Below are 19,514 nucleotides of genomic sequence, written 5' to 3'. Positions count from 1 at the left end.
CTGGCCATAGTATAATCTTCCCCAAGGACATTCCGGTTAAAACTGAATGTTTTCACAGAAAGTCTAGGTTACTAGGAATTTAGGCCATACCTGGAAAGCACATCTGTTAATAACTATTAGACGTGCACTGTATGGTCACACACGTCAATCTAATGTCCGATACTAGTTGTCCAAAAATATGTTGACACCCCCACTAATTTTGAGTTCTGAAGTTTTCGCCACACCTATTGCTCACAAGTGCATACAATTCAACACCAAGCTGTGGAATCTCCATAGACAAACATTGTCAGTACTATGGGTTATACCAAAGAACTCTATGACTTTAAAGGGGTCATTGACTGCAAAACCGAGTTTACCTTTTCATAGTTGAATAACGACAGTTTTGTGGGTAACATGGACATACAGTGAACCTCAAAGTCCATTGTCACCTTTTTCCTATTTAAATCTCACGATTTGAAATAAATAAATGAATACAAATTAATTTAAAAATCCACCTTTGTGACATCACAAAGGTGGCTCCACCTTTTTTGGCTCTGGTTTGGACCAACCCCAGCCCAGCCCACCCAGTGGTCCACCACGCAGACTCCCAGAAAGGGACCGCCGAGTGCTGAAGAGTCTTCGATCACTTGTTGCATCACTCACCCCAGAGTACCAAACTCCCTCCGGAAACATAATCAGCACAACAACCGTGTGCTGGGAGCTCTATATTATGGGTTGCCATGGCCGAGCAACTATGGGAATAGCATGTGGTAAGCATATTCGTATTCTAGAAACGTCACACAGCCTTTACAAGACAATATTGTAACTCATCAAAGTCTTGCGATTTACTGTCTCCTCACCGTCTTCAGCAAGAGGCCCCAAGTTGTAAATATAGCACTGTGTGAGGTTCAACAGGTGACCTATTGACCCTCAACAGAGAGATGTCCCTCTCACATAGAATATCAGCATACAGACCATGACTGTAAATGTATGATTTGAACATAAGCAATAAAACCTTTATGGTTGAGCACTATGCCAATCATTATTATATTGAACAACTAATGTTTCACATTACATAGGAGGACATGGTCAAACGCCAGTGCAATGTCAATAAATCCTAGAGATACCTTTTTTGGATTAAGGTTTGAAGTTTGTTTGTCCTATAGTATGCATAGCAAGGAAATCAGGGAGGATTTTCTTCCAGATAGCTTGCCAGAATACACACATATAATACACACACATGCATACAGTCAACTCCTGAATTCTCACATCTGGTAAAGTAAAATAAAAAGGGTAGCTTCTGAATTTCTCTAAGTTGAGTTGGACCCTAGAGACCAATATTTAGCAGGATCAGTTAGGATGGGGCTGCTCCACTCACTCTCCACCATCTACAGCTGGTTTCTACAAGTCTTTCCAGGTCTTCAAAGCAAGACATCACTTAAAGGGCATGCTGCCGAAAGAGAAGCCCTCAGAGTTTTTCATCCAGCTGTAGCTCAAGTCCCCTGTCACCGGTCAGATGAGTCATATCCACTTTCCAGGCTCCCAACAACCCCTTATGAACTTTTCCACCATGATGTGATGAGCTCAGACGGGAACCACATTCTGGACAACCACTTTCCTTTCCTACCCAAGTTATTCCTGGAAGACATGATCCTTAATTGACGTGTTTTTAACGTTTTTAAACTAGGAGACCTGGATCTGCTGTTGGGGAAGCCAAGGAGGAAGTTAACATTTGACTCTGCTTGGTTGCTTGAGCTTTAAAACACACTCCCTTCCTTCTCCTCATCTAAGATCACAACATGCCTTAGCTTTGTTCATTGCATCATAGGGTCTTCTGAGTTGGGATGAATAATAGGCTGAACTGAACCCAGGTAACAAACATATACAACAAACAAATATAGTGTTTTGAATCTCAATTTTGTTCAGTCACAGAATTATAATTATAATGACATATTTAGGTGGATCTGCTGTGCAATAGCATATCATAAACCTGTAAGAACAAGTGAAACCAAGCCGCTACAGGAAATACAGTATAAAATCAAGCTCTTGTCCAACTATATTGAGATCCAACAATTTTCTGTCTGTTGTCATTTACTTGGTCCAAATTCCAACTTCTTGGGTTCATTCTGCTACCTCACACTGTTTGGAAGGCACTTCTTCACAGCAGTCTAAGTCCTACTTAACACTAAATCTGGAACCACCCTCCCTCACCATCCCTTAAGCCTTTGCATATGATATTGGGTGTCTGCTCTCCAGGAACTGGATTAATTCCATAACAAAGAGGCTTTCCAGGAAATGGAAAGAGAGGGGTTGTATTTTCAACCCTAACTTCCATGGAGAATGAGAAAAAAAGTCTCCCAATTACATTTACACTGGTCCAAAACGTGTTTGGGAGGATTGGGTTGAGGTGGTGGGAATATGGAGGTTTCTATTGTGCTGGGAAAGAGGGTCATGTTGACTGTTGTGAAGCCAATTTGGGGTCTTTGCCAGGTTGTTTTCTTAGCTATGTTAAGTTCTTCCTCAGTGAGTGAAATGTGTTGCATGAGTAGCCCAGTTTAGTTCGATTAAACATTGGTAGAAACCTCAGAAGAATACTTTTTTGACACAATTGTTAATAGCTTGTTGCTTCGGAAAGCTTTATTTCCCCCATCACAATCTAACACAAGCTGCAACAGCTCTTTCAATTATCACCGCTAACTTTTCAGGACTTGCCATTTTGAAAGATCTCTATGTGAAAAATCACGGTCACAAACTAGGGGCGTGGTTTTCATTTTAAAAAAGGCGTGGCTAAATACCGCAATTCTTGTATAGCCAAATGTGTAAATTATACATTTAACATTTAGATTTAACATTCAACATTTAGATTTGACAAATAAAATATTATTTTGTTATTTTGCATTATGCAGAACATTGCTCTGGATAAGTTATTACATGTATTTGGATTCATTTCCCATAGTATAGTGCCAACATTTGTTTTTTCAACTAAAAGTTGTTTCTAAAGTAGAAGTTTCTCTTCTTACACATTTGACTAAAACAGGTAATACAGTATCATTAGTCTTCAGTGTTTCTTTTAATTTAAAAGATGAGTTGCACTTAGTTCACTGGAAATAATGTAACAAGCACTCTTGTTTGTAAACTGAGTATAGCTACAGAAGGTCTGTTAAATTACATTGATAACTACTGAGTTTAGTTAAATTGTTGTTGTTGGTTAGTTGAAAATGCGCGCAGCTAGTTCAGGCAGGGCAATCGGGCAGCGCGCGTCATTCATTTATCGGGGACGTAAGGCGTCTTACTCCACCTTCCTTTACTCCGCCCACTACCACACCCATGTTAGCAGCGCATATCCATTGGGCCACATCCGATAAGGCGTCTTTAAAAGATGCACGGATAGGCACACACGCACACACTAAGACATTTGTTGTATAATCAGTGCTGCTGCCACCATCCCCTTCTCCCCCATGCTGGTATGTTCTGTCCATCTGTTTTTAGGATTATATCTCTATTGCTCCCTGCCTCATATGTCATGTCATGTATGTGTTGCATCGAGGAGGCAGGGATTGCTTCCCTTAGATCATCCACTCCGCCAAAGTAAATCTACTTGTCCATGTCATGTAACAATAAATGCTCAAATCTAATATGTGATTGTCTTGACTGAACTGATTTAACTACTTGTACTCGCTGTGAATTATATTATTGTTGCTTGCTTTCCTACAGGTGCACTCTAGAACTTTTGAGGTTCATGTTGTTTATTTTGTAATTTGTTTAACAACATGCTCCTATGTCTCTTACCATTGGCATTTATTTGCTTTTCACAATATGTGCTTCATGTTTTGGCTACCCGCAATGTTTTTAGGGCTATCTCATTGTTTATTATCATTGACCTATCCACTTTTGTAAAGCTCTCTCTTGGAAGTCGCTTTGGATAAAAGCGTCTGCTAAATTAATAAATGTAAATAAACATAACAGTACTTTATGTAGTACATATCTTAAGTGCTAACGTTTTCCTATGTTGTTAGATGTTCTGTTGCGTAGCAATGACCTCACTGCATGCAAGGCACATACACACTTTGACTTTCAGGTTTTTAATGTCAGTTTAGTTTAGTATATCAAATGTATATTAGGCTCCCTATAAGTTTTGAAGAACTTTCTCTTGCCCCATGCATTTAAAGTACAAAGTAGAGTTTGCAGTCACTTAAATATTTTGCTTGCGGAGCTAAGAAATGCACAAAAGCAGTTCACATCCATACAATCATGGAATATTAATGGCTTAAAATACAATACACCATTTTTGAATACAATACATATAAAATAGCTAGTGAATCATTTTCTGAACTTTTTTGAAGTTTCATTGTACTGTAATTTATTGACTAATTTTGTATGCTAAAACGTATGTAAACAACGTTTTGCAAGACTGTCTGACTGATATCCCACCAGGCACTGTTTACATTTCCTAGAAGTAGCCTGACAAGCCCAAGCGTGAGTACTGTATGTATTTCATAACAGTTGCCCTATGCAGAAATGTTGAATGGGTGGACATGTCAGTCCCATAATTAGTTATAGTCAGGGCTGTAGGTTATACAGGGTAGACATACAGAAACATACACAAACACCTTAACTCACTATTCACCCTGTGAGTAATAGAAAACACTCAATGTACACCATGCATTACATTCTACACATACATACTTAAACTACAGCCATGTACTGTACATGTTTTAGATCTAGTCTGACTGCCGAGACGAGAAGAAGTATGACAGGGCATTTAGTAGGTGTCATGTAAAATCATTGCATGTGTCAGTTTGATTTGAATCAGATCCCCAATGATAAATTACAATGATCCAAATAGCTGAGATCTGAGGCATCTCCCTCCACCACTCAGTCTCACTTTGTTTTCTCTCTTCCCCATTTTTCTCCATTCTTCTGTGAAAATATCTGACTCCTTTGAAGTAACATCTGTGGCGTTGCAGCACCTGCCACATTCACCAGTGTAATTAATGACTCCTTAGACAGTGACTGGGATTTTAATGAAGAGAAATTAGCTTGCTGCTTGGCAGGCAGAGTGAAGAAGACAGTGACTGTGATTACAGGTCGCGTACCACTGCACCACACCCCAGAAGATGCACACACACACACACAAAACGTTATTGTGGTTACAATTCTCTTAACGCTTAAAAGAAAAGCCGAACAATTTATCGGTTACTTGTTTCTGAGCATCATTCCCATCAGACACAGCGCAGGATCAATGCGACGATTAAATATTTGGACCATTTAGTCACACACTGTTTTTGAAAAGTCATTGCATGAATAAATATGCAATTACCAGAACCCCTTGCAACAATGAATACTCATTTTCACAACAATTCAATCATTGAAGATCAGTCACACACACACATGTCCTGCCCCATATTCCACAAATTGTGGAAAAAGGGTCCCCATTACTAAGTAAAGACCACAATCAGTCACTAGGATCTTTTGAATATTCTCTGGGTATAGTGGTTGCCTGGAGGCAGAGACCAGGACCAAGCTCAATGTTTCTGAATGTACAATTACCATTTAGATCAAAGCAGCAATATAAAAACTGATTGTAGATCCACAGTACATTGAAACCTTATCCTCAACCATTTGACAGTGAATGAAGGTGTTCCTATTTATGTGAAAGGGACATTTGAGGGTTCGGCGTAACAGGAGGGACAGGAGGAAGGCACTGGAGAGAAAAATAAACATTATCTTCTAACAATTAGCCAAGTTTGCTGGTTGTCTAAGGATACACCCTTAGTTCTCGCTTCCACCTCTTTGAATACTTAGAGGATTCAATGACCTACCTACAGTATTCATGGTTGCTGCTCCTTAACTGACATGGATATTCTGCAGCTTTCAATAGCCAACTAAAACCTCTTCACTGAGAGTCAGTGTGCAAACAGCCCAATGGATAATGCCCTGGGTATTTGGTATTTTTCATGCCCGTCAAAGGTGTGTTTGTGTAGATTCTGCCATGTCACAGTATAACCGTAACAGGTTATGGACATGTTGGGAGGAGGACAGCGCATGAGAACTGTGTTGCTCCTTCTCCCAAATGACTTAGTTATCAACAATTTCTCACACAACATCATTTATGTGAGTCATGAGTCAGTCAAGAGCATTTATTTCTTAAGCATTGCTCCATCTGTGTAAAATCGCAAGGGGTTTCCATTGCGTAAATGTTGAGGTTATTTGCGACGCAAGAAGTCACTAATGTCTACTGTATGCAATTACCCTGGCTCAGCAAATGATCAAAATTCACAACTTCCAGAGAAAAGCTCTGGGCAGTTGGCTGATAGAAGAAAGTGATTATCCATTGAAGACCTTGCTCATCACTTCATACTATACATTGTCCTCACCTCTCCAAGACAATACACATTCAACCAATGCTGTCATGAGTTGTGATAAAAAGAATGTTGGGGTGCATAAAATGCTATTCCAATTGGGGAGGTGATGCAATCCAATACTTTCACAAATTAAACAATTGTAATAAATGCCACTTGGATATTACAAAGGAGACATAGAAGGGCTGTAGTAAACATGATGGAGACTTATATGAGTAGGTAGCAAAAGACTAAGACACCCACAGCAAGGTCAAACAGAGAGCATTTGGCTGACATTCACTGTCCTAATCGGTTATTCCACCCACAGGATGGTATGATTAAGACATCTAACTACAAAATACAGGACTCCCTGTAAGTGTGGCTCTTGTATCATAGCTGAGTAAAGAGTCCTTGTTTTAGGGTTGTTAAAGCGTGATGTGTTGCCATGCAAAATGTAACATTGAGTGAGGTTGTTTTTCCAAAACATTGAACACTTGATCACACTGTGTCTATTTGTCTATAGTAGGCCCGATATCCATATTCAGGTTTTTTGAAATAATCATAAAGGTAAAATGGAAATACCTGACCATTATCAAACTGGCAAAATTGGTCTTTGAGACCACACTTAGCCATGCTCAGTTCCGATGACTAATTTGGAATGTTTTGACAGTAAACAGTCGGACTTATTAACCAAAACGTTTCTGGAATATGCAGCTTTTGTTGCAACTCTGGATGTGTTTCCCAGAGTAAGAGTAACATGGTATAATTTAAATATTATATGGTGAATTTAAATATTTAAAATATTTTCTCATAAGCAAAGCAATGGAAGCCTGTTACTGAGTGATCCTCTCCAGACACAAACTGTCTAAAACAGCACTTAAAACGCAGACGTTTGTAAACAAAATGGGGAAGAAACTTTCATAGATGCTTGCCAGCATTTTGAGGGAATTCACCACGTGGTCATTTTCTTTGGCAGGAATGGATGTAATACTGAGAATGGGAAAGCAAATAAAGAGAGATGAGGTTGTGTTTAAGGTTAGGGGTTATAGTAGTGTGGGGACTTTGAACGTCTGCAAATTTGGAAATACCAAATACCTTGATCCTTCATGGCGTGTGCAGATTACTGGAGGGTTGATTTGACACAGTCCTCTGGCAGAGTTCCCGGTTATACTCAGTCTGAACTCTCAGTGGTAAACCATGTAACATGACATAAGCGCTGTCATATCCAGAGTTCATGTCAACATTTGACTCAAAAATGACTGCAAGCACTTTTGATTTGGGATCGTAAAACCCTTTTAAAAAAAAAGCTTTGTATTTTAAAACACATTTTAAGATGTATCAAACTGTTAAGCAAACTAAAACCTATAGTGTATCATATTCCAGGAAACAATGGCATGGGGTGTCAGATACCGAGCTATAGAACTAAAACTATATGTTGACATTGTGACTAGTTTTTTTTTACTGCACTTCAGCTTAATGTCTGGGGTTTTCAGGTTTGGGATTGTTAAAACGCCTTATTTAGCAAATCTACAGCATGACATAAAGCTTTTATAACCTGCTCACAAGATAGGTGTTACTCTTTACCCAGCTATGATACCTCAGCTTCTCAAGTTCCCCGTGAACTAAATAATGTATTCAATGAAAGAAGAAAAGTAGCAGAAACCTGTATGCAAATCTTGATTTTCTAGAATTGTAGTTATACTTACATGCAAAGTTTCAAATTCAATTTTTTTTTGTGTCTATTTCCAAAGCTAATAAGTATTCAAATATGTAATTTAGTCAAATACTTCCAAAGTTTAACCTTTTTTTTATTACTAAAATTGAATTACAAGTGTGATCTGCAGGGACTTATTTTGTAAGGTTCAATTGACACAAACTTTAGTTTGAAGTGTCCAGTTTGCATGAATCTACTGTACATAGTATAAGATTTGCGGGATGCAAAATCTGCATGGTCAAACCATGGCTACATTCCTAACAGAATGCAAATAACTATTAGCCTGGTCCTAACCAGACTCTCGTACATTTCATTTGTACAGAGAGTCTGGCCTCTCTCCATTGACAAGCGTTGACTTCCTTGTAGGCGGGTACTCTGTTGAAGTTTAAAACTATTGGATCTGCCAAGAGCCACTCTGATCTGCCATAACCAATCGCTAGCCTTCGCCTTAGCCAATTCCTTCACCAGTACTGTAACAGAGCTAGCTGCCGTAGCTGGAAAATCAAACTTTTCCCGAACCCCGTGGGGAGGAGGGCCACAACATCATGGCCACCAACAAAACTCAAAAAACAACAAAACAAGCAAAACTTCCGGTTTTAGCTGTTGAATATTTGGCAGCGTTACCACATCGCATCTTTCTCCACCGCCATTACGGAACTACAACACAAACTAGCGCACAACGTCAACGTCATCGTTCTCAGCCACTCCCTCTGTTCGCTGATTGGCCGGTTAAAAATTAACCAGCAAAATCTGACTTACGTACTGAATGGCCAGACCGAGTACAGAAGCAAAATCAAGCAGAAGTACGTAGGACGGCAGAGCCAGGCTAAATAACTATGACATCACATTGGTGAATTCCACAGTTTTCCTCTTTTTCTTTCGTCAACGTTTTTGTAAGTGTTTTTTTTCCATAGAAATAGTCAAATGTTTACAAAAAGGTGAGATTAGTCTAAACATTAAGCATTGGATATAGCTGATATAACATTTGAAACCCATGAATTACAAGCCAGGCACTTTGACTCCCTCTGCCACACCTAAACCCTCTCCTTGTTTAATCTCACAAGAAACAGATAAACAAAACATCTGTACATTATAACTAACCCAACTCTTACAACTGTCTTTGCATATATATATATCCTCTACAAATAACACTATTAACTATGCTTACATAGATGCAAACATGAAGAGGCTTATGCAGCACGCACCCCATCCCCATCACCACACAAGGTCCAGTCTGTAAACTGGGTCCAGACATAGACTGCATCATAAGCATCTGCTAATCCGTTAAGGGGAGAATATATTACACATTAGCAGGGGTGAAATAAAGTTCAGAAAAAATGGGAATTAAATCCATGTATATGGTTGGACTTCTTTGAAATGCAAGTGTGATAGCTTGTAGATATGTATTGTATATTGATGGTGGTAAATATAAACATCTGTTTTGCCAATCTTGGTTAAAAATAAGATTGTAGCAATATACTTTATATTGAATAAAGAGTATTACTGATACTCATTTTAAATCATTAAAATGTACTGTACAATAATATTGATCTAAGCTCAACAACATAATGACACACTGTAACACATGTAACATACTATTACACATAAGGCAACTCATTTTAATAATGCTGAACTCTAAAGCTATGTGAATTCATTACTCAAACATGTTGTATAACATGCCTGTTATGTTAACATAAACATAGAGCCTGTTTTTCCATGCAGTCTAAGGACATCCTTGCATAGATTCCAAAAGACAGATGTTGATGTCCAACATATTTTCCTCCAAATATATTTTCCAAATATCCTAGTTATGTTCCCTTGAGCTCTAGTAGGTAAGAGTTCAAACAGGCAAATTAACTGAGACACTGGCATGATCTGATCAGATTACTCATTCATTCACCTGATTCAAAGGTGACCATGTGAAAGGATATATACGAATCTTACTCTTTCTGACATTTTTTAAGTGTTTCAGTCATTCAGAAGAAGAAGAATGTAACTGATACGACAATCAATCAGGCCTCCATGGTAGTAGAGTGGTTACACAGAAGCCACTTGAGTGAAAGGCATATGACACTTGAAACTTGGAGTTGGAGCCAAATGGGATTTAAAGGACTATGGAAGCATGAGGAAAATGGTTCCCTAGTCTGATGAGACAAATGTAACTCTTTAGTCAGAACTCCAAGGGCTAGCAATGCTACCAACTTGGCTTGTACCATCCTTACAGTAAAACATGGTTCAGTCAAGACACTCATGTGATTGATTTCACCATTTATTTTACACATGACAAACGGTTTAACATTGGCGGAATGGATGTACATGGGGAAGCGCTCCCTGTCTTCACTGCAGCATGCATGACATGAGGCAGGGAGCAACAAGTTAAATCCCCCGCGGGGAGCACAGACAGACAACATGGGGGAGAAGGGGACGGTGGTGGGCGGCAGCAACGCAGACAGCAGGTTCGACAATGCATGTGCGTGCATGAGCGATTTTTATAGCGCCACCTATTGAGCTCAGCCTATGGCCTGAGCGCACGGCGATGGGTGATCTGACGCGCGCTGCCCGAGTGCCATGCCTGAACCTGCTTCACTCATTTGTGGCCACATCATGCTATGGGGGTGCTTCTCAGTAGCAGGGACAGGTGATAGGTGATGGGTGAAAGCTTTGTGACCTGATTCACTTCTAAACCCAGAACTGAATCTGAAGGCATTCACAAAAGAGAATCACCAGCTGGATTGGGGAGTGTTTGTGTGTCTGTGTTTGTGTGTGTGTGTGTGTGTGTGTGTGTGAGAGAGAGAGAGAGAGAGAGAGAGAGAGAGAGAGAGAGAGAGAGAGAGAGAGAGAGAGAGAGAGAGAGAGAGAGAGAGAGAGAAGGGAGCTTAACAGGTCAGAAAGGACACTGCTCAACAACAGCTCAACTACATGCTCTTCTGGTTATACTTATTGGCTCTTATTTGCTTTTCACAATGTATGCTTCATGTTTTGGCTACCCACATTGTTTTGGGGGCTATCTCGTTGTTTATGATCATTGACCAATGACCAATGCAAAGAAAAAAAAACAGCTCATCAATCTAACCATCTGCTATTGTTTCAGAAGCTAGTAGTGTGACTCCCTCATCTCTCTTTCTGTCACGTGCTCATCACACTGCCAAAGTCCTTACACACACAAGTCAGGGTTAGTATGTTTGTGTGTATGAGTGCTTAAAAAAAAAAAAATATGGAGGTAGATACAGACAATAACAAAACATTCTAATAAAGAGGGAGAACAAGAAGGTAAACATCAAAATGTATATAAAACAAACAACATCCTGAGTCCTTCTCAGGTCTAACATCAGTTTCACATGGAAATGTAACATCATGTTTTGGGTTGCAAAAGTGCAGTAAAGGAAAGTATGATTTGATTTAGATACTCTAAATGATAAGTTACTGATACAACCACAACAAATAATTCTTCAATAGGGTGATAATCATTTAGACAATCCTTTTTTTTCAGGCCTTTGTCATTTCAGGAATGACCTGTTTCCCCTGAACCAAAATACAAAGGTCTATACATTTAATGAACTCATATAATACAACTTCATCAGCTCAAATATCATCTTATGGCTGCGTAGGACTCGATTCGACCAAACAATACAATCTCTCAAGACCAACAAAAACAAGATCACATTTCTAGCTGGTCTGCGTTTCCATGTGTATTTCATAGTAGCAGTCCAGTGGAAAAGAGGAGGGAAATAACCAGGCGTGACGTCATGATCTTACCACAAGATAAGCCTCGGGTTTTATCTCGAGGCTGAATGATGTATAAAATAGTGTTTTAGCGGAGAGAGATTCTCTTCGGAACGCGCAACATTGGAAAAACTTTGGACAACCATGCGCATGTCGCGGATAAACTCACAACGCACCTCAGACTTCTCTAGTCCTTGTGCGACAATTCTCTGAGCTTCAACTCAGAACGCACTGACTATAAGTTTGGATATCCGAGTTCCTTGGGGAGACGAGTCCTGTTCGCTGCGGTAGAATCGACAACTACGAAAGGGAAAACCTGAGCACCTGCCCGAGATGGGTCTGAGACGACGCGGGTCTGAGAAACGCATGAACCACTGATACAGTGGGGTTACAACCCAAATTAAAATGGGTATGGCGAGTGAAGACTTATTGGTCACCCTTCAGATTTTGCCGGGTTTCTTTTCGAATTGTCTGTTTCTTGCGTTGTACGACTCAGTGGTTTTGGTGAAACGTGTAGTATCCTTACTTAGTTGCTCCGGCTCCACCGGCGGCGGCGAGTGGCACCGAATGCTGACATCAGCGGGGTTACGCTCGATTTGGAATGGTTTCTTACTGGACGCCTATAAGCAGGTAACGTAAGAAAGTGATGTGGTTCCATAAAGCATACCTGCAGTGTAGACAATGTATGTGAGTTGTAATTTAAACAAAAGACAAAAGATCCCTATGTGCACAGTTACTTTCAGGAACATAACCATTCGCCCTAGAGACCGCAGGTGTAATCCAGGTGTCACTCTAGAGGAATTTGTTTTGTGAATTCACCTGTACTTTTTTGTAAATCTTCCTCCATTTATTTTGCCTGGATGATCATGAACAAGTTGAGTTATGCTTTAGGAAGGATAAGCATTTTGATCTGTAAAATAACCTGTGATTTTTTAATGAAATAAAATGTAACGACACTGACCTATGCTTTCTTTGGTCAATGACTGTTTTCATGGTGTCTTAAAGGGTTGGGCACTTTATGTGCATGACGGGGTAAAAAATAAATCAGTCAATCAATTAAAGACTGTATACCAACAATGATTACAATCCATTTCACCAAACAGGCAGTTCCCTCTGTGAGTTAAGCATCTCTGCTTATCTGCGTCTTTATCTTATCTGCATGCTCCATCTGACTTTGATTAATTGCTCTTGGTTTGGTCGATAAAACATCTTTGATGGTGCTTGACAGATGTGCAGACATCTGGACAACCGCAGTCGCAGGCATCTTTGGATGCACACTCGTTTATATGCATGCATGTGCTCTCTGGTCTTTTTTCCCTTTTAAAGCGTCCACAGGAAACGCATAATTAGTGAGGCATTATCTTTGCAAACAGAACTCTCTGGGGAGCTTTATTTACGAAGAGACACAGTGACAAGCATCGCGTCGGAAGGCTCTGTGCAATATTGTGAAATGTCATAGTTGGTTGGAGGATATGCTAAGCCTAAAGAAAGTGATGGGAAGTATGGTGCTAACAAAATTGATGCTAGCTAGTCATGAAAACTGATAGCTAGTCATGAAAATCTTTTTTTGACTTGCTTTGCCTGGTTATTTGCAAGGACGGAACAACTAGTCACCAAACGTGACTAATTTCTTCTTCTCTTACCCTATCACTCTCTCTTTCAGGTAAAGCTTGGTGGAGAGGCACCCAACTCTAAAGTGGTCAGAGTGCCCAATGGTGGCCCCGGTCTTCGACGCAGTAACAGTGCCGGGAGCGTGAGTAGCAGCAGCGGGGAGTGCCACCTCCTGGACTTCGAGTCTTCAGACCGCCCCCTGGTGGTGAACTTTGGCTCAGCCACCTGACCCCCCTTTATTAGCCATCTGCCGGCATTCCGGCGGCTGGTGGAGGAGTTTGCCGATGTGGCAGACTTCCTCCTGGTATACATCGATGAGGCTCACCCGTCGGATGGCTGGCAGGCGCCAGCCATCGGGCCGCACTCGTTTGAGGTCCGGAAGCACCGCAGTCTGGAAGAGAGGGTAGTGGCGGCACGCCAACTTATCGAGCATTTTTCTCTGCCGCCTCAGTGCCAACTGGTGGCTGACTGTATGGACAACAATGCCAATGTTGCATACGGGGTTTCCAACGAGAGAGTGTGTATAGTGCAGCGCGAAAAGATAGCCTACCTGGGCGGGAAGGGACCTTTTTTCTACAACCTGAAGGACGTCCGTCATTGGCTGGAACAGAGCTATGGCAAGCGGTAGAGATCACCAAGACCAGAGGATGGATACTATGTGATAGTAGAAAAAGTTTATTTTTGTATCTAAGTGAGTATAAAAAAGGTGCATTTAAAAAATGCTCTGTTGTAATCTAAACTAAAGGCATGGAGAAGTCAGAAGTTACTTTGATTTCTTTAGAATTCTGGAAAGAAATCATTTGGATGCTTACCAACATTCCATACCTTCTATTCAAACTTTGAGACCTAAAGATTCAGGAAGCACTGATGCTGTGCAATACAGCTCGGGTGCAACCAAAAGTTACATCATGTCACTTCAGCGTCAAAATATTTGTCAAGGGGGTTCATCTTAACAATTGCTTGGTTGTGTACAGTATATGCTTGTAATAGAGCAAACATATTTGATAAGGTTCCTTATAGGGCAGATGTCTAATTTCGTACTCTATAGTGTCAAATGAAAACAAAGCCTTTAACGCAGCAATGCAAGTTTGAAGTGTAACTTTGGAAGCACCTGAAGCATACATGAACGAGATGACTGGAGTATACGTTAAGAGCTCACTACCCACATGTTTTATCTGTCACTGTATCCCAATATGTTATTCCTATTCCCTTTTACATCCATACAATACTCTTTAACTATCAATAATTCATAGCATACAACAGAAACATTAAACCAAATTATTCAGTGTGGAGGAAAGCACAAGTATGCAACTTTATATATATATATATATTTATGTATATATATATATATATATATATATATATATATATTTATGTATATACACATAAATATACACTATATTTGCCAAAAGTATTCACTCAGCTATCCAAATCATTGAATTCAGGGTCACAAAGCAAGGGCCATAAAGACATGGGTGAGCAAGTTTGGTGTGGAAGAACTTGACTGGCGATCAACTTTGGGATGAATTAGAGCGGAGACTGCGAGCGAGCCAGGCCTTCTCCTCCAACATCTGTCTGACCTCACAAATGCATTTCTGGAAGAATGGTCCAAAATTCCCATTAACACACTCCTTAACCTTGTGGAAAGCCTTCCTAGAAGAGTAGAAGCTGTTATAGCTGCAAATGGTGGGCCGACATCATATTAAATCCTATGGTTTAAGAATGGGATGTCACTCTGCGTTTGAAGGCAGACAAACAAATGCTTTTGGCAATATAGTGTATATACATAAATATATAAATGAAATTAATTTATTTATGTTGAGATATTAATGTTACTGTTGTTTTGTTTTTACATGGCGTGAATATACGGCCGCCTATGTGCACTATGTTTGTATTATCGTTTTATTTAAGAGATGACAATCTGGCAAAGCACCTTCTTTCTTTGCGTGGGTGTTTATGATACAGTTTGTCACCATCTTGACTGCTTATCATTTAGATTCCCTGCATGACAAAAATCAAGCGTAGATACTGACGAAAAAATATCCTGTTCAGTCCATGATGTGGCTTCTCTTCCTATAAAAACCCTGTGTCCTACTTCAAAGCATTGTTGTACTATACACTCAATGCTATAATGTTGCCAACAGTGTCCACCATTGTTGAAATTAAATATTGTTCAACTACATAAAGCTAAGGGCATAAAGCGCATTAGGGATTGTTTGCAACAGCTACACAAGAAGGGAAATGTGGAAGGAAGAGACTTTTCATATTCGACTGAGCACTATAGCGCAACAATACATCATATAAGTTGTCAGTAAAGACAAATGTATCAATGAATTGACCAATAGTGAACTGTTTAGTTTGTTTAATGTTGATAGTTTTCAGCTAACAGTCATCAAGTATCGATGATTTCTATTGAAAACATCTGTGCCAGCTGAGAGTATCTTCCGTGGTTACTCTTTCTTCTTTGTGACATGTATTACTCATCAAGGTCAAAATCTGCATGACTTTGGAGATGAATCAGTGATTCCTGCATTTGAATATCAATGAAAGCTAAATTGCAGTTGAACTGAAGTTGAACATTCAATTAAAGAATTAAGCTCACGGAGATGCAGAAGTTTACGGATGACCTCCTTCTTAATGGTAAACCATTAAAGATGACAACGAGGATTCACTTTACAAATGGTATCAGTAAGTGAAAAAGGGGGAGGCACAGGAAAGTCAAGATGGGTCAAGAAGGTGTCTGAGAGGAGATTCTCTTAGAGGTTTTCAGTTTTGTGGTTTGTTTATTTGTAACAAAAACGCTTTTCCATGGTCCAATGTACAAACAGACGGTCAGTTTCAGTCAACGCAGCATAGGTGTGAAAATGAAAACCTTGGACAAAAGGGTTGGCTGACCCTGTCTTTGGTTGGATGGATGGCCACATCTCGCTGCCTGAGACTCTAACAGACACGTCTGTTGACATCCTGAAGTCCTGGATCTGCCTCTAACAGTAACTTGACTTCCATGGCTGTTATTGTGTACTACAACCCTCTTTTTTTAATCCTTATGCTTTTGCAATGATGTTTGTGATGAAATGCTGCTTTCTGAAGAAAATATTGCAAGGAAAAACAATGAAAAAGGAAAATAAAGTTGCAATGTTTGCTGCTGACACTTTGATCCATGTGCCAGCTTTTTTTCTGTCTGCCCTAAAAGAATCTGGGAAACCACAATGAGAGACAGAGCTGCTCGCTAGAGAAGTAAAGATAGAAGCAGGGTTGGAAGTTTAACTTGTAGGCATTTTGGGCAAGTGTGTGCACATCATGTCTGTGTGTATTAGACTGTTTATTTTTTTGCAAGCATCTGTGTGTGTGTGTGTGTGGGTGTGTGAGAGTGTGTGTGTGTGTGTCTGCATGTGTGCACTCTGAAACCCCAACCAAAACAAATGCAGAATACAGAAAAATAATCCTGTCATATCAACAATGTTGTTTACAATCCCAACAAATCCAGCAGGGACACAGAGAAGATCTAGAGTTCTTTATTTAGGCATGGCTGCACACACGCAAGTCTCTCGCCTTCTTTCCCTCCATCAGGTCGTAGGAAAAGTGTTTTGCGGGGTTATATGACGCCACGCCTTCTGGCTGAACTTCTGCATCCAACTCACTGCCAATTACTTCACAGTACATTGGAGAGAATAGACACAGGAAGGGATGGGGTAGGGGAACGTGGAGAAGGGCCAGGAAGTAATACAAAAATAACACTTGTGTTCAATTCGTGTTTGTGTTGGGTTGGGGACCCACATGTAATACTTTATAAATGTATGAGAAATTATAAGAAGATTATAAGAAATACGAGACATCGACAGGCTTATAAGCCCCTAAAAGGACCACGTAGATGGTTTACACATTCCACAATTATATTAATGTTGTATATATATATTTCTTTTTTAAATAATAGATCATAATTCGATCATATGGCAGGACTATAGACTGTTTTGATGCTTGAAGTTAGCGTGGGTGCAAGAATTAAGGAAGGAGGGATGTGTAGAAATGGGGCAAGGAGGAAAAGAGAGGAGGGTGAGAGGACGAGATGAGCTGAAAGGGAGGAGGAATAGTAAGGTGGAAGAACATGTTCCTGGAACTGTGTGTGTTTGTTTGTGTGTGTGTGTATGTGTGTGTGTGTACAGAGGGCTTTGTTGTGGCTGAGTGGATAGGGGCCCTTAGAGAGCGGAAAAAGGTTGAATACTGAACACCGGGACATTATTCATGCACTGTCTCAGTCTCGGAACAGGCAGTGAGTGGCCAACGGCCCAGGGCTTGGTTGGAGGGCTTGTTGATGCTGGAAAGAGTGAGAGAGGGATGCAGGGGGAAAATAAGGGACTCATTAGTGGCACCGATTTATACGCAACAGAGGAAGAGAAGCGACGTGTGTAGTAAAGAGAGAAAGTTAAAATAGGAGAACGAGTTTCGATGATCCTGTAGGTTGTGTGCATCTGCGTGCGTGTGAACATGCGTCATTGAGTTAGGAAGGTTCCAGAAAGAGTGCTGTCTCAGAAACGGTATGGGTAAACACATCTAAACAGAATCCTAAACAGCATTTCCTCTCATTCTCCCTCTCCCTGTGGCTGGTGTCCTCACTCCCCTGAGTCTATGCTCATTGACCTACATTCTCTACATTTTCTGGGATCGGTGTTACAGTTGCCTGTTTACAACAGCATCCATTGAGAGAAGCTTTTGTAACTCCCAGCACAATGAGGCAGTGTGCTTTAGGAGCCGCCCGAAGAACCGTAGTGAACACGGTGCTCTGCCAGCACCTCCAACTCAAATGTTCAAAGCTGTGTGGTTTGCGAGGCGTGTATGTGTGGGAGAGGGGGCGATGAGTGTGTGGGGGGGTGTATGGGGGAGGGAGGTACCTGCATAGTATCACCAGCTCAAACATTGTTCCTGAAGAGATCTCTCTCTCCCTGGACTCATTCATGCATTCATGAGCACACACCAACACTCCGGCACACCTATCACGCTTACACCCTTTTACACGTACACACACACATACACACACTTCCTAATCACACACACCACGGTAATACCACACACGTATACCCTACACTCACAGGCATCCCTTACATGACTCAGCTGAATTCATTGATGCCATTTCTTTTGGCTTCTGAGTTTGGGATTTTTGGGCCTCATCCATCAAAAGACAATGTGGGCTTTTGACTATTCAGTCAAAGTTGTACATGGTTGAGTTGCAGTGATTTAGTAAAATATCTGTATTAAAGAACATATTGAGGTGTTCTTTGAGGATTTCTTTCTTGTGAGCTTGCCTGTTAACCTTTGTGCTGCCTTCGGGTCATTGTGACCGAATGACCCAAAGGCAGCACACATTCAAAACGGCAGCCCCAAACTGGAACACAGACAAGACACATGTTCATTCACATCACACTGGATGTTTTCCCTTGCAAGGCAGCAAGATCACATTTTTTTAACTTGAAAACAAATGTTTAAATTTTGTTTTAAATTACCTCAGCGTGTGTGAAAGCAATGTTTCAAGTTTTCCAAGTCTCTAGTTTATTTGCCATTTATCACAAGTACAGGTAAATTGAATTATTAGGACCTGCTTCTCTTGACAATCCCTAGCAGCCTATACCTAGAACAATATCTAAATATACGATAAATACTATAAATACAAACCTATATGAGCTGTTGCACAAAGTAAAGATGATCAAAAAACTGTAAACGTTTGACAAACAGACAACTAAAGGGATTCTGAATGATTTTTATCCATTCCCAACCCGGTAATCAGATACAAGGTTGAGTAAAATAGTGGCACGACATTTCAGCCTGTCTTCACTTCTAATGTGGATGGCATGTGTAGAACAGACCAAAATATTGTACAGCTTGTTTGGTCTGTTGAAGCAATATGAAAAACAGACCTTTGGTAGTAAAGAGACAAGTGGAAAGGAAGGAGAATGGAATGGGGTCTGGCAAGTTATTCCAAAGGACTATAGCACGGTAGATTGCCATTACAGCTTTAGTCGCATTTGCCTGCACAAGATGGAGATCAGGCCGTAAAGTGTTCCCTTTATGTCATGGCATATGTGCTAGAAAGTTCTCAGTCTCCCCTGGAATGGTGTGACTGTCAGTTTAGGAGTAGGTTTAATACGTAATAA

The 19,514-nt window shown here is 40.4% G+C and overlaps 1 protein-coding gene across 1 annotated transcript; it reads left to right on the top strand.

The window, feature by feature from the left end:
• The first annotated feature begins 11,687 nt into the window (after window positions 1-11,687).
• Window positions 11,688-16,525, top strand: dio2 (iodothyronine deiodinase 2). Its single transcript, XM_084674799.1, has 2 exons — window positions 11,688-12,387; window positions 13,421-16,525. The coding sequence occupies exons 1-2, from the start codon at window positions 12,163-12,165 to the stop codon at window positions 13,994-13,996; spliced, it is 801 nt and encodes a 266-aa protein (XP_084530925.1). The 5' UTR covers window positions 11,688-12,162; the 3' UTR covers window positions 13,997-16,525.
• The last annotated feature ends 2,989 nt before the right edge of the window (window positions 16,526-19,514 follow it).

This window comes from Hypomesus nipponensis, chromosome 3, assembly GCF_054491055.1.
Source record: "Hypomesus nipponensis isolate SF chromosome 3, ASM5449105v1, whole genome shotgun sequence".
Classification (NCBI taxonomy): Eukaryota; Metazoa; Chordata; class Actinopteri; order Osmeriformes; family Osmeridae; genus Hypomesus; species Hypomesus nipponensis.
Note: the sequence above shows the minus strand (reverse complement) of the source record. Positions and strands in the feature narration are given on the sequence as shown.